The sequence below is a fragment of the Carcharhinus amblyrhynchos genome, chromosome 5, assembly GCF_965287045.1.
Source record: "Carcharhinus amblyrhynchos chromosome 5, sCarAmb.v2.hapA, whole genome shotgun sequence".
NCBI lineage: Eukaryota > Metazoa > Chordata > Chondrichthyes > Carcharhiniformes > Carcharhinidae > Carcharhinus > Carcharhinus amblyrhynchos.
The window spans coordinates 128773425-128800162 of record NC_137328.1 but is presented as its reverse complement, the minus strand read 5'-3'; the positions used below and the strand labels follow the sequence as shown (position 1 = coordinate 128800162).

Here is a 26738-nt window from a genome sequence, read left to right as displayed (position 1 = left end):
AACATAAGAAATAGGAGCAGGAGTAGGCCATCTAGCCCTTTGAGCCTGCCCCGCCATTCAATAAGATCATGGCTGATCTGAAGTGGATCAGTTTCACTTTCCCACTCTCTCCCCATAACCTTTAATTCCCCTGTCTATCAGAAACCTATCTACCCGTGACTTAAATATATTCAGTGAGGTAGCCTCCACCACTTCAATGGGCAGAGAATTCCAGAGATTCACCACCCTTATCTTGAGGCTGTGCCCTCTAGTCCTGCTGTCCTTTCTGAGCAGGAAGAATCTCTCTACCTCCACCCTATCCATCCTTTTCATTATCTTATACGTCTCTATAAGATCCCTCCTCATCCTTCTAAACTCCAACAAGTACAGGCCCAGTCTATTTAGTCTCTCTTCGTAGGCCAACCCCCTCACCTCCGGGATCAGCCTAGTGAACCTCCTCTGCACTCCCTCCAAGGCCAATATATCCTTCTGCAAGTGTGGCGACCAAAACTGCACACAGTACTCCAGCTGCGGCCTCACCAGCGCCCTGTATGGTTGCAGCAAGACCTCCCTGCTTTTATATTCTATCCCCCTCGCTATAAAGTCCTAAACAAACAAAATAGGAGCAAGAATAAGCCACTCGGCCTTGAAGCCTCTTCTTCTATTCAACATGATCAATGCTGATCCTCTAACTTAACAGCATACTTCAGTGCTCTCCCCTTACCCGTGAGTCTAATCTACTTCCTTCTTAAATATATTTAATGATTTGGCTCACCACCATGTGAAGAAATTTCACCTCATCTCAGACCTAAATATACTAACCTATATCCTGAGACCGTGACCTCTTGTTCTACACACTCCCACCAGAAGAAACAATATCCTTGCATCCAGTCTGTCCAGCCATGTCAGAATTATATGCATTCAATAAGATACTCTCTCTTATTCCTAAACTCCAGTGAAGACGTTAAGTGGCAGAACCCTCAAGGCAGAAGGATCTGGGTGTAATCGTACGCAGATCACTGAAAGTGGCAATGGAGAAGGTAGTCAAGAAGGCGTACGGCATGCTTGCCTTCATTGGCTGGGGCACTGAGTTTAAAAATTAGCAAGTCATGTTGCAGCTTTATAAAACCTTAGTTAGGCCGCACTTGGAATAAAGGGCCCGATTTAACCAACAATTTGCACCCATTTTCGGGTGTGAAATCGTGGTAAAGTTGGGTGCGAGGCCTTTAATTGCGATCTGCACCCGGGTCCATGCAGATCGCCACTTTACCGAGATCTGCAAATGGCGGGGATCTGTTCCACGCCCAAATAGGGCACGATGACAACTTAAATACATTTGCATGCATTTAAATTGAATTAACGAACTGCCTGCCCAACTCTATCAACATTTCCCCTTTACCAACGTGTTTACCAATCCAGAATCGTGCTTTTAAGGACCTGCTGAATGAAAGTCTGAATTGGGTGCTCCAGCCTCTGAAGAGCACATTCAATGCTTCCAACAGCTCGCTGACTCAGATCAGTGGTGGGAGTGGGGGCGGAGGCAGGTCAGATCATTCTCTGGTTAGAGTGGGGAGGAGGGGAGTGAGGTCAGATCATTGTCTGGTTTGAGGGGAGCAGGAGACGGGTCAGATGTATTTCCACTGAGGCTAGGGGGGAAAAAAGCCAGAGGGCATGGGTTAAGGGTGAAAGGAGAAAAGTTTAAAGGGAATATTAGCTGGGGGGGGGGGGGGATTAGACAAAAACTCGTTTGGCACAGACAAGGGCCAAAAGGCCTGTTTCTGAGCTGTAATTTTCTATGGTATCTCTGGCCCAGGGGTGAGGGCTGATCGGGTGGTGGGGTTGGGGGGAGGAGGCAGGTCAGATGTTCTTCTGGCTTGAGCCTCCAAGGGTAGGAGTGTCAGTAAGATGAATTAATTGGAGTTCACCCAAAATAGTGAAGTTACAGAGCCTCCAACAACACTATTGCAACAGTGTTAACAACACCACAGGAAAGAGTGAGATCATCACTACTAATAATTAACAACAAAGCCAGACTCAAAGTTAAGATTGATACTGGAGTAAAAGATAGTGCTACCAGCCAGTCTGTGCAGAATCTGACTGTTCATACAGGTATGCCATCTGGGCCAGTCTATTTCTGTGGGTTGACTTCCAAGAAGGCTGATGTGACATCTGCGATCGTGACCTCGGATACCGGTTCAGCCAAGGCTTCTGGGACAGAAGACATCTCTCGCTGATGATCTGCTCAAAACGGGAGTAGAATGTGGGGTCCATGATTATGCTGGCTGTTTTGCCAAGGCAGTAGGAAGTGTACACAGAGTGAATAGATAGGAGGCTGGTTTGCAAGATGGACTGGGCTATATTCACAACCCTGTGTAGTTTGTTGTGGTCTTGGTCAGAGCAGGAACCATGCCAAGCTGAGGTACATGCTGAAAGGATGCTTTCTATGGTACATCTGTAAAGGTTGGTGAGCGTCGTAGCACACATGCCAAATTTTGTTAGTTTCCTGAGAAAGTAGAGCATTGGCAGATTTTCTTAACCATAGTGATGTGGACGGACCAGGACAGGTTGTTGGTGATCCGGACACCAAGAAACTTGAAGCTTTTGACCATTTCCACGCCATTCTGGTTGATGCAGACAGGGGCTTGTTCTCCAGGATGCTTCCTGAAGGCTCATTAATATGAAGGTAATGCTTCTATCTTACCTATTCCCTTCATAATCTTATATGTTTCTATAAGATCTCCCCTCATTCTTCTGAATTCCAATGAGTATAGCCCCTTTCTCAAGTAAGAGACCAAAACTGTACACAGTACTCCAGGTATGGCCTCACCAGCACCTTATACAGCTGCAACATAACCTCGCTGTTTTTAAACTCCATCCCTCTAGCAGTGAAGGACAAAATTCCGTTTGCCTTCTTAATTATCTGCTGTACCTGCAAACCAACTCCTTGAGATTCCTGCACAAGGACACCCAGGTCCCTCTGCACAGCAGCATGCTGCAATTTTTTTACCATTTAAGTAATAGTCCATTTTGCTGTTATTCCTACCACAATGGGATGACCTCACATTTATCAACATTGTACTCCATCTGCCAGACCCTCGCCCACTCACTTAGATTATCTATATCCCTTTACAGACTTTCAGCATCCTCTGCACATTTTGCTCTTCCACCCATCTTAGTGTCATCTGTGAATTTTGACACACTACACTTGGTCCCCAACTCTAAATCATCGATGTAAATCATAAACAATTGCGGTTCCAACACTGATCCCTGAGGCACACCACTAGTCACCGATCACCAACCAGAAAAACACCCATTTACCCCGACTCTTTGCTTTCTGTTAGTTAACCAATCCTCTATCCATGCTAATAAATTACCCATAACACCGTGCACCTTTATTTTATGTAGCAGACTTTGATGCGACACCTTGTCAAATACCTTCTGGAAATCCAGATACACCACATCCACAGGTTCCCCACTGCCCATGTAATATTCTCAAAGAATTCCACCAAATTAGTCAAACATGACCTGCCCTTCATGATCCCATGCTGGGTCTTACCAATGGGACAATTTATATCCAGATGTCTCGCTATTCCTTCCTTGATGATAGGATTCAAGCATTTTCCGTACTACAGAAGTTAAGCTAACCAATGTTAGCTTAACATGAAGATGAGTGGAAAAGCAAATTGCGCGGAGGGTGTGGAAAGTCTGCAGAGAGATCTGGACAGGCTGAGCAAGTGGGCGAGGACCTGGTAGATGGAGTACAATGTTAGCAAGTGCGAGGTTTTCCACTTTGGTAGAAATAATAGTAGGAGGGATTACTATTTAAAGGACAAAAAGCTGCAGCATGCTACGGTGCAGAGGGACCTTGTGCACAAGTCGCAAAAACCCAGTCTGCAGGTGCAGCAGGTGATCAAGAAGGCGAATGGGATGCTGGCCTTTATAGTGAGGGGGATAGAATATAAAAGCAGGGAAGTCTTGCTGCAACAGTACAGGGCACTGGTGAGGCCGCAGCTGGAGTACTGTGTGCAGTTTTGGTCGCCGCACTCGCGCAAGGATATTTTGGCCTTGGATGGAGTGCACAGGAAGTTCACTATGCTGATACCGGAGATGAGGGGGTTGGACTATGAAGAGAGACTAAATAGACTGGGTCTGTACTCGCTGGAGTTTAGAAGGATGAGGGGGGATCTTATAGAGACGTATAAGATAATGAAAGGGATGGATAGGGTAGAGGTAGAGAGATTCTTCCCGCTTAGAAAGGATAGCAGGACTAGAGGGCACAGCCTCAAGATAAGGGGGGGGCAGTTTAGATCGGAGTTGAGGAGGAACTTCTTCACTCAAAGGGCAGTGAATCTCTGGAATTCTCTGCCCGTTGAAGTGGTGGAGGCTACCTTGCTAAATATATTTAAGTCATGGGTAGATAAGTTTTTCACAGTAAAAAGTCTGACAACACCAGGTTCAAGTCCAACCGATTTATTTGATAGTAAACTCACTAGCTTGCGAGGTTTCCCTCTTCTTCAGGTGAATGGAGAGTTCTGGCCTCAGACAGAGCATATAAAGCACAGACAGTTTACAGATTACTGATTAGAATGCGAATCTTTACACCTAACCTGCTGTTCAAGTCCTAAAGTGGCCGACAATGTGAGTGGAAGGAGCACTGATCACAGGTTAAAGAGATGTGTATTGTCTCCAGACAGTACAGTAAGCGAGGTTTTGCAAACCCAGGCAAGTCATGGGGGTTACAGATAGTGCGACATGAACCCAAGATCCCTGTTGAGACCGTCCTCATGTGTGCGGAACTTGGCTATCAGTCTCTGTTCAGCGACTCAGCACTGTTGTGTGTCGTGAAGGCCGCCTTGGAGAATGCTTACCTGAAGGTCAGAGGCTGAATGCCCGTGACCACTGAAGTGTTCGCCAACAGGAAGGGAACAGTCTTGCCTTGTGATTGTCGAGCGATGTTCATTCATCCATTGCCGTAGCGTCTGCATGGTCTCCCCAATGTACCATGCTTCGGGACATCCTTTCTTGCAACGTATCAGGTAGACAACGTTGGCCGAGTTGCAAGAATATTTACCGTGTACCTGGGAGTGTGAGGTGGTCCACTTTGGTAGGAAGAATGGTAGGAAGGACTATTACTTACGGGGCGAAAAACTGCAGCAGGCGACGGTGCAGAGGGACCTCGGGGTCCTTGTGCATGAGTCGCAAAAACCCAGCTTGCAGGTGCAGCAGGTGGTCAGGAAGGCGAATGGGATGCTGGCCTTCATGGCGAGGGGGATTGAATATAAAAGTAGGGAGGTCTTGCTGCAGCTGTATAGGGCATTGGTGAGGCCGCAGCTGGAGTACTGTGTGCAGTTTTGGGCGCCGCACCTGCGCAAAGATATTTTGGCCTTGGAGGGAGTGCAGAGGAGGTTTACTAGGCTGATACCGGAGTTGAGGGGGTTGAGCTATGAGGAGAGGCTGAATAAACTGGGCTTGTACTCGTTAGAGTTTAGAAGAATGAGGGGAGATCTCATTGAGACGTATAAGATGATGAATGGGATGGATAGGATAGAGGTGGAAAGACTCTTCCCGCTCAAAAAAGACAGTAGGACTAGGGGGCACAGCCTCAAGATAAAAGGGGGGCGGTTTAGAACGGAGTTGAGGAGGAACTTCTTCACTCAAAGGGTGGTGAATCTCTGGAATTCTCTGCCCGTTGAAGTGGTGGAGGCTGCCTCGCTAAATATTTTTAAGACGCGGGTTGATGGGTTTTTGATAAGAGAGGGGATTAAGGGTTATGGGGAGAAAGCGGGAAAGTGGAACTGAGCAGCGACAGATCAGCCATGATCTTATTGAATGGCGGGGCAGGCTCGAAGGGCTGGATGGCCTACTCCTGCTCCTATTTCTTATGTTCTTATGCTATCCCACAGACAATCTCACGATGCTCCACTTCTCCAGCTTCCACCCTAAACATGTTAAAGAAGCCATTCCCTATGGACAAGCCCTCCGTATACACAGGATTTGCTCAGATGAGGAGGATCGTGACAGACACCTCCAGACGCTGAAAGATGCCCTCATAAGAACAGGATATGGCGCTCGGCTCATCGATCGACAGTTCCGATGCGCCACAGCAAAAAACTGCACCGATCTCCTCAGAAGACAAACACGGGACACGGTGGACAGAGTACCCTTCGTTGTCCAGTACTTCCGCGGAGCGGAGAAGCTACGACATCTTCTCCGGAGTCTTCAACATATTGATGAAGACGAACATCTCGCCAGGGCCATCCCCACACCCCCACTTCCTGCCTTCAGACAACCACACAACCTCAAACAGACCACTGTTCGCAGCAAACTACCCAGCCTTCAGGAGAACAGTGACCACAACACCACACAACCCTGCCACAGCAACTTCCGCAAGACATGCCGGATCATCGACACGGATACCATCATCACACGTGAGAATACCATCCACCAGGTACATGGTAAATACTCTTGCAACTCGGCCAACATTGTCTACCTGATACGTTGCAAGAAAGGATGTCCCGAAGCATGGTACATTGGGGAGACCATGCAGACGCTTCGACAACGGATGAATGAACATCGCTCGACAATCACAAGGCAAGACTGTTCCCTTGCTGTGGGCGAACACTTCAGTGGTCACGGGCATTCAGCCTCTGACCTTTGGGTAAGCATTCTCCAAGGCGGCCTTCACGACACACGACAGCGCAGAGTCACTGAACAGAGACTGATAGCCAAGTTCCGCACACGTGAGGACGGTCTCAACAGGGATCTTGGGTTCATGTCGCACTATCTGTAACCCCCGTGACTTGCCTGGGTTTGCAAAACCTCACTTACTGTACTGTCTGGAGACAATACACATCTCTTTAACCTGTGATCAGTGCTCCTTCCACTCACATTGTCGGCCACTTTAGGACTTGAACAGCAGGTTAGGTGTAAAGATTCGCATTCTAATCAGTAATCTGTAAACTGTCTGTGCTTTATATGCTCTGTCTGAGGCCAGAACTCTCCATTCACCTGAAGAAGAGGGAAACCTCAAAAGCTAGTGAGTTTACTATCAAATAAATCAGTTGGACTAAAACCTGGTGTTGTCAGACTTTTTACTGTGTTTACCCCAGTCCAACGCCAGCATATCCGCATCGTAGATAGGTTTTTGACAGACAAGGGAATTAAGGGTTATGGGGAGAAAGCGGGAAAGTGGAACTGATCCACTTCAGATCAGCCATGATCTTATTGAATGGCGGGGCAGGCTCGAAGGGCTAGATGGCCTACTCCTGCTCCTATTTCTTACGATCATGTATAGTTACTTGGCTTTTGTCCACCTCCTTTTTTAAACACAGGCCTCATATTTGTGGTTTTCCAATCTGCGAGAACCACCCCAGAGTCCAGCAAATTTTGGTAAATTACCATTAGTGCATTTGCTATTTCTCCCGCTATCTCCTTTCGTACCCTGCGATGCATAAGCGCCGGGAGATTTGTCCACCTTTAGTTCCATTAGTTTGCCGAACACCACCTCTTTCATGATAATGATAGTTTCTAGGTCCTCATCTGCCATAGTCTTTTTGTCATCAATTTCTGGCATGTCTTACACTGCGAAGGCTGACACAAAATACTTGCTTCGTGTCTCAGCCATTTGCTCATTTCCAGTTATTACATCCCCCTTCTCATCCTCTAAAGGACCAATGTTTACTTTAGCCACTCTTTTTCGTTTTATATATTTGTAGAAACTTTTGCCATCTGTTTTTATACTCTGAGCTAGTTTATTCTCATAATCCATCTTACTTTTCTTTATAGCTTTTTTCGTGGCTTTCTGCTGACCTTTAAAGATTTCCCAAACCTCTAGGTTCCCACTAATCTTTGCTACTTTGTATGCATTTTCTTTCAATTTGATACCCTCCTTTATTTCCTTAGATATCCATGGCTGATTATCTTTTTTACTAAAGTCCTTCTTTATCACTGGTATATACCTTTTGCTGAGCACTGTGAAAGATCGCTTTGAAAGTTCTCCACACTTCCTCAATTGTCCCACCTCAAAGTTTATCCTCCCAGTCTACGTTAGCCAACTCCTCCCATTCTAGTCTCCTTTGTTTAAGCTCAAGGCACTGGTATTGGATTTTACCTTCTAACGCTCCATCTGTATTTTAAATTCAAACATACAGTGACCGCTTCTTCCAAGAGGCTCTCTAACTGTAAGATCATTAATTATTCCTGTCTGATTACACAGGACCAGATCGAGGATAGTTTGCACCCTCGTAGGTTCCATCACATACTGTTCGAGGAAGCTATGGTGGATATGTTTTATGAACTCCTCTTGAAGGCCGCCCTGACTGACCTGGTTTGACCAATCCATATGTAGATTAAAATCCCCCATAATAACTGCTGTATTTTTACATGCATCAGTTATTTCTTTGTTTATTTCTCGATTCAGCATGATATCATTATTTGGTGGCCTATAGACTACACCTATCAGTAACTGTTTCTCCTTAGTATTTCTAATTTCCACCCAAATGGAATTAACCTTTTTTCCATAGAATGTATATCATCTCTCACTACTGTCCTGATATCATCCTTAAATATCAGAGCTACACCACCTACCTTACCTTCTTGTCTGTCCCTCCAAATAGTCTGATATCCCTGGATCTTTAACTCCCAGTTGTGACCATCTTGCAACCACATCTCTGTAATGGTTACCAAATCATACTCATCTGCAATGATTTGTGCCGTCAACTCATTTATCTTGTTATCTAAATGCTCGTAGCATTTGAAAAGTGCCCTTATGCTAGTTTTTGTCCCTTCTTTTTGCATTCTAACACCTCCATTAACAACATCTCCAGAGTTCTCCTTCCTTTTAACTGTTTACCTGATATTTGATATGGTTGGAATCTTCTCCCCACCTGCTATCCTGCTGCTCTGCTTTCTATTAACTGTTATATTTCTAATAGGTTTACTCCCCCACCCAAGCTTGCTAGTTTAAAGTCCTTGTGAGCATCCTATTTATCCTCTTCATCAGAGCACAGGTCCCAGATCTGTTCAGATGAAGACTGTCCCAACGGTACAGATCCTTCCTGTTCCAATACTGGTGCCAATACCCCATGAAACGGAACCCCTCTTTCCTACACCTTTCCTTTAGCCATGTGTTAACTTCCCTAATTCTCTCAAATCTACGCCAATTTGCATGTGGTTTGGGTAGTAATCCTGAGATTGTAACCCTTGAGGACCTGTTCTTTAATTTCGCTCCTAGTACTTGATAATTCCCAAACAGGCCCTCTTTCCTAGTTTTGCCTATGTTGTTTCTCCCACGTGGACCACAACAACTGGCTCCTCCCCCTCCAATATCCTTTCAAGACAGAGATGACCCTCACCCTGGCACCGGGCAAGCAACATACCATGAGGGAGTCACGATCTGGCTTACAAAGTATACAATCAATCCTCCTAATACAGAATCCCCCTACAACCATCACTTGTCTTTTTGCTCCCCCCTCATGAATGGCCTCCTGTACCATGGTGCGGTGGTCAGCCAGCTCATCCTCCCTACAGCCATTTTCCTCATCCACACAGGGAACACGTACCTTGACAAGGTCAAGAGCTGATGCACCTCAGTTCCTGAATTCAGGATCCCCCTACCTGCCTTACTTGCAGTCACACTCCGCTGTCCCTGATCACTGACCACATTTGAGGTATCTAATCTACCGAGTGTGACCGCCTCCTGGAACAAAGGGTCCAGGTAACTCTCCTCAGATGTGCCACAGCCTCTGAAGCTCAGCTCCAGCTCAACAAATCTAAGCCCAAGTTGTGTCACTTTACAACAACTCCCCCACAAACCGCTTTCTGGAAGCAGTGATTGTGCCTAGGCAAATTTTCCCTGCAACAGCCAATCAGCATCACCACTCTAGTGACCTTGCTGCATCCATCTATTTTAGTATCATCAGAAAATTTTGCTATGTGGCACTCTTTCCCTGCTTGCAGATCATTTATATAGATTGTAAATAGTTGAGACCCAAAGACTGACTCCTGCGGCACCTGGTTACACTTCACCAACCAGTGAACGACCCATTTATCCCGACCCTTTGCTTTCTGTCAGTCAGCCAATCCCCAATCCAAACTACCACTCTTCCCCCAACAGGGAAGATATAGACGAAATGGTCACGTGAGAACATGGCTACACAAGAGGTCACGCGGTGGGAATGCGGGAGTTATCCGAGATCTGAGGCAAAACATGAGTGATGAATGCAGCTGTTCAGCCTAATACTAATTACCTTTATTGGAAGTTGACGATGTTGGCAATTTAAGGAACCAGAACATTCTACATACTGTTTCTCATGTGGGCTCTCAGCCTCCTGATAACTCTTGCCTGCAGGTTTTGCCAATGTGAGAAAGCCACTCTAAGCTGTTTGACACAACAGCCTGACATTCAATACCATGGACAGCAAAAGCCTTATTTAGAATAAGACACGAGCTGTATTCTCTTTGATAGACACATCACATACCCGTACTCTGTTACAGGCTCTACTCAGGTTCGACTACATTACAACCACAAACATGGTCTGCATTGACAAATTCAGGCATTGCCCCAAAGTTGAAGGATGGCCTGACTCAAAGCGACCGACCTGTAGAAGCCCAGGTCTGTTGCCTGTAACTCAAAAGGCTAATTCAACAATCTTCAGATCTGGGGTAAGGTTTGAGAGCAGGTACATGTTTTATTTTGGTTACAGGATGTGTACACTCTTGACACAAGTGGAGAGTGGTTCATAAGGCAGTAAATAGAGACATTATAGAAAGACCAATTTCCCCTCAAAGATCACACATCATCCCGATTTGGAAATAAACTCTTGTTCCTGTTCCAAACTCCTGGAATACGCTACCTAACAGTAGTGTGGGATGTTTACACTTCAAAGATTGCAGCAATTCAAGGCAGTGGCTCACCACCTCCTGAGGGGCTGATTAGGAAAGGGCTTGCCAGTGTGGCCCACATCTCATGAATGAATTAGAGAAACAGCACTACTCACAATCTTTATCAGCTTGTTGCATCCGGCAGTCCTCCTCCTGCAGATACGTCTGAAGATTCTTCAGCACCTGGATTTTCAGTCCAATTGAGGCTTCTTTGTCTCGAAGAATATTATTATACAAATTCTTTACTTCTTGTTCAAACATCAGATCAGGATGCTGTATGAATACAAAACCTGCAAAAAGAGTCACAGTTAACATTCAATTCTCTGGTAAGACTATTTCAAGACTGGGATTCACACTGGTTTCCCTATCTTTACAACACAAACTGTGGACCAATAACGACCAATAAAACCACTGCTGTGTGGAGAATCCCTGATGGCAGACCACCATGGAGTCGCTGTTAGTGTACAATATAATCAGCTTTCGTTCAGAACAAACCAAAACAGCACAAACAGAAACACAGCATAACAATCCAAGATACTACATCAACCAGCGCCAACTAAAAATAAAACTAGAAAATGCCGCAACTAAAGGGGCAAAAAGACAAATACATCAGCTGTTAACACTATGGTGCAAACCAGCTAATGTGCCCAACATCAACTCAGATAATAGAAAACAGGTGGTTTTCATAATGATATGGGTGTAGTGATTGAAAGGATATGATGAGCACGACATGATACAAGTAGGTGGGGAAAAACCAGGGAGTGACTGGAATGTTAGCCTCCAAATCTTTTTCAATACGCTACATCATTAATAAAAGGCACAAAAAAAGCTAAGAACAGAAATCTGAAACAAAACCAGAAATTACTAGAATGTGTCAGTCAGCATCTGTGGAGAGAACATATAACTCAACACCTTGGGTTTCAGCCCTCCTTCAGAAGCACGAAGAAATCAAATCAGGAATCAGGAGAAGCTTCTTTACCTGAGTGTGCTTAAAATGTGGAACTTGCTACCACAAAGAATTGAGGCGAATAGAATAGATGCATTCAAGGGGAAGCTAGACAAAAAGATGAAAGAGAAAGGAATAGTATGTTGATGGGGTTAGGAGGAGGTGGTTTGTGTACAGCATAAATGCCAGCTTAGACCAATAGAGCAGAGTGGCCTGCTTCTGTGCTGAAAATTCTATGTAACCAGGAAGCGAACAAGTCTATGAAGTTAAACTTCCTGTGAAACTAGAATGTGGCAGTGGTTTCAGGGCTAACAATTATTATTTTTCTGTTGTTGTTAAAGCTGGTCCAGTTGCAGATCAAACAGATTCTTCTCAATGGTCAGACTATTGAAATACTAACCAGGATTATAACCATCAACAAGTCATTCATTCCATTCACTTCCCTATTAAAAAATTACACAGGGGGCGGTGGCAAAATGGTATTGTCACTGCACAAGTAATCCAGAGACCCAGGGTAATGCACTGGGGACCTGAGTTCAAATTCCACCATGGCAAATGGTAGAGTTTGAATTAGAGTCAGAGAGGTTTACAGCATGGAAACAGGCCTTTCAGCCCAACTTGTCCACGCTGCCCTTTTTTTTTACAAACCCTTAAACTAATCCCAATTGCCCGCATTTGGCCCATATCCCTCTATACTCATCGTACCCATGTAACTATCTAAATGCTTTTTAAAAGACAAAATTGTACCTCTGGTAGCTTGTTCCAGACATTCACCACCCTGTGTGAAAAAATTGCCCCTCTGGACACTTTTGTATTTCTCCCCTCACATCTTAAACCTATGTTCTCTAGTTTTAGACTCCCTTACTTTTACAAAAAGATACTGATATCTAGTTGATCTGTGCTCCGCATTATTTTATAGACCGCCATAAGATCACCCCTCAGTCTACTACAATCCAGAGAAAAAAGTCCCAGTCTATCCAGCCTCTCCTTACAACTCAATCCATCAAGTCCCGGTAGCATCCTAGTAAATCTTTTCTGTACTCTTTCTAGTTTAATAATATCCTTTCTATAATAGGGTAACCGGAATTGCACACAGTATTCCAAGTGTGGCCTTACCAATGTCTTGTACAACTTCAACAAGACGTCCCAACTCCTGTATTCAATGTTCTGACTGATGAAACCAACCATGCCAAATGCCTTCTTCACCACTCTGTCCACCTGTGAATCCAATTTCAAGGAGCTATGAACCTATACCCCTAGATCTCTCTCTTCTGTAACTCTTCCCAACGCCCTACCATTAACTGAACCAGGGCAGGACTTACTCAATCTACCAAAATGCATCACCTCGCATTTATCTACATTAAATTCCATCTGCCATTCATCAGCCCACTGGCCCAATTGATTAAGATCCCGTTGCAATTGGAGATAACTTTCTTCACTGTCCACTATGCCACCAATCTTGGTGTCATCTGCAAACTTACGAACCATGCCTCCTAAATTCTCGTCTAAATCATTAATATAAATGACAAATAACAGTGGACCCAGCACTGATCGCTGAGGCACACTGCTTGAATAAAAATATGTGGAATTAAAAAACTACTGATGACCATGAAATCATTGCCAATTGTTGTAAAAAACCCATCTGGTTCACCAATGTCCTTTAGGGAAGGAAACATGTCATCCTTACCTGGTGTAGCCTACATGTGACTCCAGACCCACAGCAATGTGAACAAACAACAAAGAAAATTACAGCACAGCAACAGGCCCTTCGGCCCTCCAAGCCTACATCGACCATGCTGCCCAACTTAACTAAAGCTCCCTATCCTTCCAGGAACCATCTCCCTCTATTCCTATCCTATTCACGTACTTGTCAAGATGCCCTTTAAAAGTCACTACCATATCCACTTCCACTATCTCCCCCGGCAACGAGTTCCAGGCACCCACTACTCTGTCTAAAAAAATCTGCCTCATACATCTAGAACAAAGAACAAAGAACAACACAGCACGGGAAACAGGCCCTTCGGCCCAACGAGCCCGCGCCGCCGTCCCACTGTCTCAGTGACATCTCTTTTAAACCTTGCCCCTTGTACATTAAACCTGTTCCCCCTACTAATTGACTCTTTCACTCTGGGAAAAAGCTTCTGACTATCCACTCTGTCCGTGCCTCTCAATCTTGTAGGCTTCTATCAGGTCTCCCCTCAACCTCCATCGTTCCAGTGAGAACAAACCAAGTTTCTCCAACCTCTCCTCATTGCTAATGCCCTCCATACCAGGCAGCATCCTGGTAAATCTTTTCTGTACCCTCTCCAAAGCCTCCACATCCTTCTGGTAGTGTGGCGACCAGAATTGAACACTATATTCCAAGTGTGGCCTCATTAAGGCTCTATAAAGCTGCGACATGACTTGCCAATTTTTAAACTCAGTGCCCCAGCCGATGAAGGCAAGCATGCTGTACGCCTTTTTGACTACCTTCTCCACCTGCATTGCCACTTTCAGTGATCTGTGTACTTGTCCACCCAGATCCCTCTGCCTATCAATACTCTTAGGGGTTCTGCCATTTACTGTACATTTCCTGTCTACATTAGACCTCACAAAGTGCATTACCTCACATTTGTCTGGATTAAACTCCATCTGCCATCTCTCCACCCAAGTCTCCAACTGATCTATATCCTGCTGTATCCTCTGATAGTCCTCATTGCCATCCACAAATCCACTAACCTTCATGTTGTCCATAAATTTACTAATCAATCCAGTTACATTTTCCTCCAAATCATTGGTATATATTACAAACAGCAAAGGTCCCAGCACTGATCCCTGGGGAGCACCACTTGTCACAGCCCTGCATTCAGGAGCACATCCTTCCACTGCTACCCTCTGTCTTCTTTGACATAGCCAGTTTTGTATCCACCTTGCCAACTCACCTCTGACCCCATGCACCTTCACCTTCTGCACCAGTCTGCCATGAGGGACCTTGTCAAAAAGTCTTATTGAAGTCCATGTAGACAATATCTATTGCCCTACCCTCATTAATCATCTTCATCACTTCCTTGAAAAATTCGATCAAGATCGTGAGACACGACCTCCCCTTCACAAAACCATGTTGCCTCTCACTAATACATCCACTTATTTCCAAATGGGAATAAATCCTGTCTCAAAGAATCGCTCCAATAATTTCCCTACCACTGATGTAAGGCTCACCGGCCTGTAATTACCTGGATTATTCTTGCTATCCTTCTTAAACAAAGGAACGAAATTGGCTTTATCCATCTTTACCTTAAAGTTTACTGAATTGTGGTCACTGTTCCCAAACTGCTCCCATACTGAAACATCGACCACCTGGACGGTCTCATTCCCGATACCAGGTCCAGTACAGCCCCCTTCCTTAGTTGGACATCTATATGCTGTTTCAGGAAGTCCTCCTGGATGTTCCTTACAAACTCTGCCCCATCCTCGCCCATAGCACTAAGTGAACTCCAGTCAATATAGGGGAAGTTAAAATCTCCCATCACAACAACCTATTACTTTTACACCTTGCCAAAATCTGCCTATATATCTGTTCCTCAATCTCCCACTGGCAACTGGGTGGCCTATAGTAAACCCCCAACATTGTGACTACACCTTCCCTATTCCTGAGCTCTACCCATATTGCCTCACTGTAGGAGCCCTCCGAGGTGTCCTCCTGCAGTACAGCTGTGATATTCTCCTTAACCAGTAGTGGTTGACTCTTGCCCTCAGGAATGGCATAGCAAGTCACTAAGTTCAAGGGCAACTAGAGATGGACAATAAAGACAATTTAAAGTTTATTTATTATCGTCACAAGTAGGCTTACATTAACACTGCAATAAAGTTACTGCAAAATCCTCTAGTTGCCACACTCCAGTGCCTGTTTGGCCAATGCACCTGAAATGCACAGAAGAAACCAAGAACAGATTGTTCTTATACTGCTGAATCATGAATTTGGTCATTGACTACCTTCCAATAGAAGCAAGTCTCCAAGATACAGCTAACCCAGAACTAATTTTCAATTTATATTGCTTATATATACACCTTCAAACTGTTCTTCACCTGAGACATAACAAACGGATATATCACACAGCCTATTCACTGAAGGCCAGTTAAACACTTCTCCTTTCAGATACAGACTGCCTTTCTCTGTTTTCCTAGCACTTGCAAATCTCAACATTTAACACATGAATCAGTGGCATGAACCAGAATTCTGAATGAAGACTGAGGCCCAAAGAATTGACTTGTCCGTTCTGTCCACAGACTACGTTCAGGCTGAGTGCTCCCAAAATTTTGTTTCGATTTGTTTTCCCATCACTTGAATTTAGTTTTACTTTTCATTAATGAAAATGAGTATCAAACGAGTATCATTGCAAAATGAGTATCACAAAAAACCTTTCAAACACCCCCCCAACCCATTACCTGTACAGTAACAGTTAAGAGCACTTACCCAACCCTATGATTGCTTTGGTCTGAACTTCCTCGTCTTCATGTTTTGTGAAATACAGCAGAAGTTCTAGCACCTTCTCTTTAATAACCACCTAAATTAGTAGAGGACAGAAAAGCAAGCTCAGTAAATAACAAAAAACCAAGAACAGAAATGTAATTCATAGAAACACTGGAATGGGAGTAGCCAGGAACTCTTCCAGCCTGCTCTCATAGAATGGTTACAGCAGAGGAAGAACCAATTTGGCCCATCACATCCATGCTGGCTCTTTGCCAGAGCAACTCTGCTGGTCCCAATATGCTGCCATTTCCATATAGTGAAGCAAGTTCTCACTCTTCAGATGATTATCCAAGCCACGACTGAATCTGGCCCTCAGGTTGTACATTTCAGATCCTAACCACTCAGAGAAATTTTCCTCCTGTCTTCTGGAGTTATTTTGCTAATTAGCTTAAATCTGTGCACTCTGGTTCTTGACTTTTCTACAGGGAACAGTTTCTACCTACTCTGTCCAGACACATTTTGAATACTTCCAAATTTACTCACCGTTTTCTTTTCTAACCAAGCTTCTCCAATCTGTTCAATTGGCTGAAATCCCTCTAGCACTATTCTCATAAATCTTTCCTGCACCATTCCCAAAACTCTCATCATTCCTATTGTGCTGTGCTCAGAATCTGAGACAATTCTCCAGTTGAAGATGAATCAGTGTTGCATATTGGTGCAACATCTCAATGCCTCTACTTATTGAACCCAGGATTTCATTAGCCTTTTTGGCCACTTTCAACAATATATGCTCATAGACCCTCTAGCCACTCTATTCCTGAACCCTTTTCAACTATTTGAATTGTTTCTGCTCAGCCGTTGAGCAGAAGTTTACACTTCTCTACTTTGAACTTCATGGGCCACATGTTTGACCATTATCACAGTTCACAACAAAGAACAAAGTACAACACAAGTAGACGCCCTTCAACCCCTCAATTCTGTGCCAGTCATGATGCCTGTCTAAACTAAAATCGTATGCACTTAGAGTTCGCAGCCTTCCATTTCCATCCTATGTATTTATCTAGTTGCCCCTTAAATGCCACTATCCTATCTGCTCCCATCTCCTCCCCGGACAGCGTGTTCCTCCTGTCTTCTGGGGTTATTTTGCTAATCACCTTAAATCTGATCATGACAAGGATATCTGAGTGCCAATCCACAAGAGATGGGCGAGATCCTAAATGAATATTTCTCATCAGTATTTACTGTTGAGAAAAGCGTGAATATTAGGGAACTTGGGAAATTAAATATTGATGTCTTAAGGAGTATACACATTACAGAGGAGGTGGTGCTGGAAGTCTTAAAGTGCATCAAGGTAGATAAATGTTTGGAACCTGATGAGGTATATCCAGGACATTGTGGGAGTCTAGGGAGGAAATTGCAGGCCCCTAGCCGAAATATTTGAAGCATCAATTGCTTTCATTAATCAATCCACATTTTTCCAAGTGACTGCTAATTTTGTCCCAGATTATCACTTTTAAAAACTCTCTCCACAGGCTAGCTTGTGTTGGCAAAAGACGTAAAAAAAACCAGTTCATTTAAGTACCAATTTCAAGCACCTGGTCCATAGCCTTGCAGGATAAGAACATAAGAAATAGGAGCAGGAGTAGGCCATCTAGCCCTTCGAGCCTGCCCAGCTATTCAATAAGATCATGGCTGATCTGAAGTGAATCAGTTCCACTTTCCTGCTTTCTCTCCATAACCCTTAATTCCCTTGTCTATCAGAAATCTATCTACCCGTGACTTAAATATATTCAACGAGGTAGCCTCCACCACTTCAACAGGCAGAGAATTCCAGAGATTCACCACCCTTTGAGTGAAGAAGTTCCTCCTCAACTCCAATCTAAACTGCTCCCCACCACTCCCCCCATTTTGAGACTGTGCCCCCTAGCTCTGCTATCCTTTCTAAGCGAAAAGAATCTCTCTATCTCTACCGTATCTAGCCCCTTCATTATCTTGTAAGTCTCTATAAGATCCCCCCTCATCCTTCTAAACTCCAACAAGTACAGACCCAGTCTATTCAATCTCTCTTCATAAGCTAACCCACTCATCTCCGGTATCAGCCTGGTGAACCTCGTCTGCACTCCCTCCAAGGCCAATGTATCCTTTCGCAAATACAGGGACCAAAACTGCACACAGTACTCCAGCTGCGGCCTCACCAGTGCCCTGTACAGTTGCAGCAAGACCTCCCTACTTTTATATTCTATCCCCCTTGCTATAAAGGCCAACATTCCATTCGCCTTCTTGATCACCTGCAGACTGGGTTTTTGCGATTCGTGCACAAGGACCCCCAGGTCCCTCTGCACAGTAGCATGCTGCAGCTTTTTGCCTATTAAATAATAATCCCTCCTACTATTACTTCTACCAAAGTGGATAACCTCACATTTGCTAACATCATACTCCATCTGCCAGGTCCTCGCCCACTCACAGCCTATCCAGATCTCTCTGCAGACTTTCTGCGCCTTCCAAGCAATTCGCTTTTCCACTCATCTTCGTGTCATCAGCAGGATGCAGTACTTCATATACAGATCCAAGCATCTGTGGAACATCACAAGTCACCAGTTGCCACCCTGAAAAGGACGCCCTTATCCCCACTCTCTGCCTTCTGTCTGTCAGTCAATCTTCTATCCATGCCACTAACTTGCCTTTAACACTATTGTCTTTTAACTTATTTAGCAGCCTCCTGTAAGGTACCTGGTCAAAGGCTTTCTGGAAATCCAAATAAATAAAGAACCAGTGGACATTATCTAATTTCTTCATTACTTCCTCAAAAAACAGACGTGTCAGACATGACGTACCTTTGACAAAGCCGAGCTTACTCAGCCCTAATTTACCATACATTTCAAGTAATAGCGATCATAATTCTAAGTTTTAAGGTGCTTCTGGGTAGGGACAAGAGAGGCCCTCGGGCGAAGGTGTAAAATTCGGGAGAGACTAATCATAGCGTTAGGCAGGGTATGAAAAGCTTAGATTGGGGGGGGAAGCTGTTTGAGGGTAAATCAACACTTGACATGTGGGAGTCTTTCAAATGTCAGTTGATTGGAATTTAGGATCGGCATGTGAGGATGAAGGATAGGTGTGGCAAGAATTGGGAACCCTAGACAATGAGGGAAATTACGAGCCTGGTCACAAAGAAAAAGGAAGCATTCATAAGGTCTAAGAAGCTTAGAATAGATGAAGTCCTTGAAGAATATAAAGGAAGTGAGAAGAAACCTAGGAAAGGAGTTAGGAGGGATAAAGGGGTCATGAAAAGTCCTTGGCAAACAGCATTAAGGGAAATCATAAGGCATTTCATACATATGTAAAGATCAAGAGGGTAGCCAGGGAAAGAGTTGTCCACCCAAGGATAGTGCAGGGAATCTAAGCATGGAACCAGAGGAAATGGGCGAGGTACTAAATGAATACTTTGACTCAATATTCGCCAAAGAAAAGGACTTGGTAGATGAGGAGCCTAGTGTAGATATTCTGGGTCAGGCTGATATAAAAAGGAAGTGTTGGGTGTCTTAAAAAGCAATAAATTAGATAAGTTCCCAGGCCCTGATGGGATCTACCCCAGAATACTGAGGGAGGCAAGGGAGGAAATTGCTGGGTCCTTGAGAGAAATCTTTGCATCCTCAATGGCTACAGATGAAGTTCCAGAGGACTGGAGGATTGCCAATGTTATTCCTTTGTTTAAGGAGGGCAGCAGGGATAATTCAGGGAATTATAGGCCAGTGAGCCTTGCATCAGTAGTAGGGAAATTATTGGCAAAGATTCTTAGGGACAGGATTTATTCACATTTAGGAACAAATAGACTTATTAGTGATAGATGGCATGGTTTTGTGAAGGGGAGGTCATGCCTCACTAACATGATTGAGTTTTTCGAGGAAGTGACGAAGATGATAGATGAGGGAAAGGTAGTGGATGTTGTATACATGGACTTCAGTAAAGCCTTTGATTAGGTGCCTCATAGTAGACTGGTATGAAGGTGAAGGCACATAGGATCAGAGGAGAGTTGGCAAGATGCATAAAGAACTGGCTTGGCCATAGAAGACAGAGGGTAATAGTAGAGAGGTGCTTTTCTGAATGGAAGGCTGTGACTCGTGGTGTTCCACAGGGATCAGTTCTGGGACCTTTGTTGTTTGTAGTATATATAAATGATTTGGAGGAAAATGTAGTAACTTCACAAATGACACAAAAATTGGTGGTGCTGCAGATAGTGAAGAGGATTGTCAGGGGATACAGCAAGATATAGACCGGTTGAAAACTTGGGCGGAGGAACAGCAGGTGGCATTTAATTGGACAAATGTGAAGTAATGCATTTTGGAAGGTCTAATGCATGTAGGAATTATACAGTAAATGGTAGAACCCTTAGGAGTATTGACAGACAGAGATCTGGACATACATGTCTACCGATCACTGAAAACGGCAATGCAGGTGGATGAAGTAGTCAAGGCAGCATATGGCATGTTGTTTTCATCGGTCAGGGCATTGATATAAAAATTGGCAGGTCATGCTGCAGCTGTAGAGAACCTTAGTTTGGCCTCATTCGGATTATTGTGTACCATTCTGGTCGCCACATTACTGGGCGGATGTGGATGTTTTGGAGAGGGTGCAGAAGAGGTTTACCAGGATGTTGCCTGGTCGAGCGGGTATTAGCCACGAGGAGAGGTTGGATAAACTCAGTTTGTTCTCACTGGAAAAATGGACGCTGAGGGGCAACCTGATGGAGGTTTAAAGATTATGAGTGGCATGGACAGAGTGGATAGTCAGATGCTTTTTCCTAGATTAGAAAAGTCAAGTCCTAGGGGACATAGATTTAAGGTGCATGAGGAAAATTGAGATGTGCGAGGCAAGTTTTTTTTTACACAGAGGATGGTGAATGTCTGCAACGCGCTGCCCGGGGAGGCGGTGGGAGCAGGTACGATTGCAGTATTTAAGGGGCATTTGATGAATACATGAATAGGATGGGAATGGAATGACACAAACTCCTTAAGTGCATATGGTTTTAGTTTTGGCAGGCATCATGATTAATGCAGGCTTGGACAGCCAAAGGGCCTGTTCTTGTGCTGTACTGTTCTTTGTTCTTAAAGAATTTTGTAAGCTTCAACATCATCTCCTCTCATTCTGCAAAACTCAAGAGAATACAGGTTTATTTTTCTTAATCAATCCTCATTAAAGAGAATCCTGCCATCACAGTGATTAGTCTGATGAACCTCTGTTGCATTGCCTCCATGGCAAGCATATCCTGTCTTACACAAGGAGATCAAAATTGTACACAATACTCGGTGTGCTCAACTCCAAGGTTTGATACAATTGCAACAAGACATCTTTACTTCTGTACTTAAGTCCCATTGCGATGAAGGTCAACATAGCATTTGCCTTCCTGATTCACTATTCTAGGAATACTACAATTGGTCCCCACATCTAAATCATTGAAATGGGTTGTGAACAACTGTGTCCTGAGCACTGATCCGTGCAGTATCCTGCTAGTAACAGCCTGTCATCTTGAGAATGATTCATTTATTCCTACTGCTTTCTGTCTGTCAGCCAATTCTCAATCCACACTAATAATTACTGCCAAACTCATACACTCTGTGTGTTAACTAGTCTCCTCAAACATTTTCCAAAAATCCAATTACACCACAGCCACAGATACCCCTTTACCTTAGCTGAAGTAACATTCTCAAACAACTCAGCAGCTCTGTCAAACACCTACGTTGCGCTGCCCAATTTTATTATTATTTTCTACCACATTCTTTAGGACATCCTAATATTAAAACTATTGATGTCAAAATACCAAGTCTATAGTTTCCCAACTTTTTCTCCTCCCTCTGTTCTATAGTGAGATTACATTTGTTACTTTCCAATCTACTGGAACCGTTCCAGAATCTATTTGATTTGTTCTTTGAAAGATAACTACTAATGCATCGACTATTTCTAAAACCAATTCCTTCAGCACTCTGGGATGGAGCAGTGATATTGCTGCTGGACTAGTAATCCAGAGACCCAAGGTAATGTTCAGGGGACCCCAGTTTGAATCCCACCAAGGCAGATGGTGAAATTTGAAGCCAATAAAACACCTAGAATTAAAAGTCAAATAATGACCATAAAACCACTGTCAATTGTCCAAGGTGGCCGGGTCCTAAAATACATAGAACGTAACAGCGCAGTACAGACCCTTTGGCCCTCGATGTTGCGATGACCAGTGGAACCAATCTAATGATCCTCTAACCTAAACTATTCCAATGTTACCCTAGGATTCTCTGGGAGGCAAGGGAGGTGATTGCAGAGCCTCTGGCTCTGATCTTCAGGTCGTTGTTGGTCACTGGTATAGTGCCAGAAGATTGGAGGTTAGCGAATGTTGTCCCGTTGTTTAAGAAGGGGAACAGAGACTTCCCCGGGAATTATAGACCGTTGAGTCTTAGTTCTGTTGTGGGCAAGGTTTTAGAAAAAATTATTAGGGATAGGATTTATAGTTATTTGGAGAGTAATGAATTGATTAGAGATAGTCAGCATGGTTTTGTGGAGGGTAGGTCGTGCCTTACTAACCTTATTGAGTTTTTTGAGAAAGTGACCAAAGAGGTGGATGGGGGTAAGACAGTTGACGTGGTATATATGGACTTTAGTAAGGCGTTTGATAAGGTTCACCATGGAAGGCTTCTGCAGAAATTGCAGATGTATGGAATTGAGGGTGATTTAGGAAATTGGATCAGGAATTGGCTGGCGGATAGGAGACAGAGGGTGGTGGTTGTTGATGGTAAGTATTCATCATGGAGTTCAGTTACGAGTGGTGTGCCTCAGGGATCTGTTTTGGGGCCACTGCTGTTTGTAGTTTTTATTAATGATCTGGATGAGGGTATAGTTGGGTGGATTAGTAAATTTGCTGATGACACCAAAGTCGGAGGTGTGGTAGATAGTGAGGAAGGGTGTCTTAGTCTACAGGGAGACTTGGACAAGTTGCAGAGCTGGGCCGAGAGGTGGCGGATGGAGTTTAATGCGGAAAAGTGTGAGGTAATTCACTTTGGCAGGAATAACGGATGTGTAGAGTATAGGGCTAATGGTAGGACTCTGAATAGTGTGGATGAACAGAGGGATCTAGATGTATGTGTGCATAGATCCCTGAAAGTTGGGAATCAAGTAGATAGGGTTGTTAGGAAGGCATACGGTGTCTTGGCGTTTATTGGTAGGGGGATTGAATTTAGGAGCCGCAGCGTCATGTTGCAACTGTACACAACTCTGGTGCGGCCGCACTTGGAGTACTGTGTGCAGTTCTGGTCCCCACATTATAGGAAGGATGTGGAGGCTTTGGAGAGGGTGCAGAGGAGGTTTACCAGGATGTTGCCTGGTATGGAGGGGAGGTCCTATGAGGAGAGACTGAGGGATTTGAGGTTGTTTTCGTTAGAAAGAAGGCGGCTACAAGGGGACCTTATTGAAACACATAAGATGAACGAGAACATATAAGAGGAACGAGATAGGATCAGGCAGGCTAGGAAGGTGTTTGTCTGGGGTAAGGGGAGATACGAAGAAGTCAGGAAGATACTTGGACAAATAAACTGGAAGGAGGCGTTCTTAGGGAAAAGTACCGAAGGAAGGTGGCAGATATTCAAGGAATGTGTGTCTGGAGCTCTGAATGACAACGTTCCGATGAGACAAGGGGGTTTTGGTAGGTCGAGGGAACCGTGATGCACAAAGGCTGTGTTGAACCTAGTCAGGAGGAAAGGGAAGGTGTATAAGAGGTTCAGAGAATTAGGAGAGGTTAAAGATCTTGAGGAGTATAAGGACTGTAGGAAGGAACTTAAAAGGGAAATTAGGAGAGCCAGGAGGGGTCATGAGAAGACCTTGGCAGGTAAGATTAAGGAGAATCCCAAGGCCTTCTATAAATATGTGAAAGGTAAAAGGATAAGAAGAGAAGGGATAGGACCTATAAAAGGTGAGGGGGGAAAGGTTTGTGTGGAACCAGAAGAAATGGCAGAGGTGCTTAACGAGTACTTCGCCTCAGTATTCACAGTGGAAGCTGATCTGGGAGATTTTGTTATGGATTTGCAGCAGATGGAAAAGATTGAGTACGTGAATATTAAGGAGGAGGATGTGTTGGAACTTTTGAATTCTATCAAGGTAGATAAGTCGCCTGGACCAGATGGGATGTACCCCAGGATACTGTGCGAGGCGAGGGAAGAGATTGCAGAGCCCCTGGCGATGATCTTTGCGTCGTCAATGGAGACGGGAGAGGTTCCGGAGGATTGGAGGATTGCGGATGTAGTTCCTATTTTCAAGAAAGGGAACAGAGATAGCCCGGGAAATTACCGACCGGTGAGTCTGACCTCAGTAGTTGGTAAGCTGATGGAGAGGCTTCTGAGGGACAAGATTTACGAACATTTGGAGAGGTTTGACATGATCAGGAATAGTCAGCATGGATTTGTCAAGGGCAGGTCGTGCCTTACAAGCCTAGTTGAGTTCTTCGATAATGTGACTGAACACATTGACGAAGGAAGTGCCGTGGACGTAGTGTACATGGACTTCAGCAAGGCGTTTGATAAGGTCCCCCATGCAAGACTTCTTGAGAAGGTGAGAGGGCATGGGATCCAAGGGCCTTTGGCCTTGTGGATCCAGAATTGGCTTGCCTGCAGAAGGCAGAGAGTGGTTGTGGATGGGGCTTTTTCTGAATGGAGGTCAGTCACCAGCGGAGTGCCTCAAGGATCTGTTCTGGGACCCTTGTTGTTTGTCATTTTCATAAATGACCTGGATGAGGAAGTGGAGGGATGGGTAAGTAAGTTCGCTGATGACACTAAGGTCGGTGGTGTTGTGGATGGTCTGGAAGGATGGAAAAAGTTGCAGCAGGACATAAATAGGATGCAGGACTGGGCGGAGAAGTGGCAGATGGACTTCAACGCAGATAAATGTGTAGTCGTCCATTTTGGCAGAACCAACGGGATGAACGAGTACACTATCAAGGGCAGAAGTCTGAGTAGTGTTGAAGAGCAGAAGGATCTAGGGGTCCGGGTCCACAGGACTCTTAAATCGGCCTCGCAGGTGGAAGAGGTGGTCAAGAAGGCGTATGGTGTACTGGCCTTCATTAATCGAGGGATCGAGTTTAGGAGTCGGGAGGTAATGCTGCAACTTTATAAGACCCTTGTCAGGCCTCATTTAGAGTATTGTGCGCAGTTCTGGTCGCCTCACTATAGGAAAGATGTAGAAGCTATTCAAAGGGTACAGAGGAGATTTACAAGGATGTTGCCTGGACTGGGAGGCATGCCTTATGAAGTTAGGTTGAGGGAGCTGGGACTCTTTTCCCTGGAGAGACGAAGGTTGAGAGGCGACCTGATAGAAGTTTACAAAATGTTGAGAGGAACAGATAGGGTGGACTCTCAGAGGCTATTTCCCTGGGTTGAAATGGTTGCTACGAGAGGACACAGATTTAAGGTGCAAGGAGGGAAGTTCAGAAGTGATGTTAGGGGTAAGTTTTTCACTCAGAGGGTGGTGAGTGAATGGAATTGGCTGCCGTCAGTGGTGGTGGAGGCAAACTCGCTGGGGTCTTTTAAAAGACTTCTGGATGAGTATATGGGGTTTAATGAGATTGAGGGTTATAGATAGGTCTGTAGGTTGGTAGGTGTTGATGTGATCGGCGCAACTCGTGGGCCGAAGGGCCTGTTTGTGCTGTAGTGTTCTATGTTCTATGATTAGAGGTTTAGATAGGGTGGACAGTGATAGCCTTTTTCCTCGGATGGAGAAAGCTAGCACGAGGGGGCATGGCTTTAAATTAAGGGGTGGTAGTTACAGGACGGATGTCAGGGGTAGGTTCTTTACCCAGAGGGTGGTGAGGGATTGGAATGCCCTGCCTGCTGCAGTTGTAAATGCGCCTAGTTTGGGGGTGTTTAAGAGATCCGTGGATAGGTTTATGGATGGAAAGGGTTTGGTTTAGGTTAGAGGGTCATTGCTTTTTAACTGGTCGGCGCAACATCGTGGGCCGAAGGGCCTGTTCTGCACTGTAATGTTCTATGTTCTATAGGCCTATCCACTGACCATTTGAACGCCCTTAAAGCTGGCGAGTCCACAACTGCTGCAGACAGGGCATTCCACACTCTGAGTAAAGAACCTACCTCTGACATCTGTCCTATAATTATCACCCCTCAATTTAAAGCTACGTCCCCTCATGTTAGCCATCACCATCCGAGGAAAAAGGCTTTCACTGTCCACCCTATCTAACCCTCTGATCATCTTGTATGCCTCAATTAGGTCACCTCTCAACCTTCTTCTAATAAAAATAACATCAACTCCCTCAGCCTTTCCTCATAAGACCTTCCCACCATACCAGGCAACATCCTGGTAAACCTCCTCTGCACCCTTTCCAATGCCTCCACATCTTTCTTATAATGCAGTGGTCAGAACTGTACGCAATACTCCAAGTGCAGCCGCACCAGAGTTTTGTATAAGGCAAGGTAACTGCCTTACAAGGGTAAGGCAGTT

General features: G+C 44.6%; 1 protein-coding gene across 5 annotated transcripts in view; it reads right to left on the bottom strand.

Moving 5' to 3' along the window:
• nipblb (NIPBL cohesin loading factor b) overlaps positions 1-26738 on the bottom strand; it is a 600450-nt gene that overhangs the window by 49177 nt on the left and 524535 nt on the right. For all 5 annotated transcript variants that reach the window (XM_080189563.1, XM_080189568.1, XM_080189564.1 and 2 more), the window contains 2 exons: positions 16260-16350; positions 10977-11150 (listed from right to left, as the gene is read on the bottom strand). In XM_080189563.1, coding sequence (XP_080045689.1) covers positions 10977-11150; positions 16260-16350 — 265 coding nt within the window. The remainder of the gene's footprint in view (positions 1-10976; positions 11151-16259; positions 16351-26738) is intronic.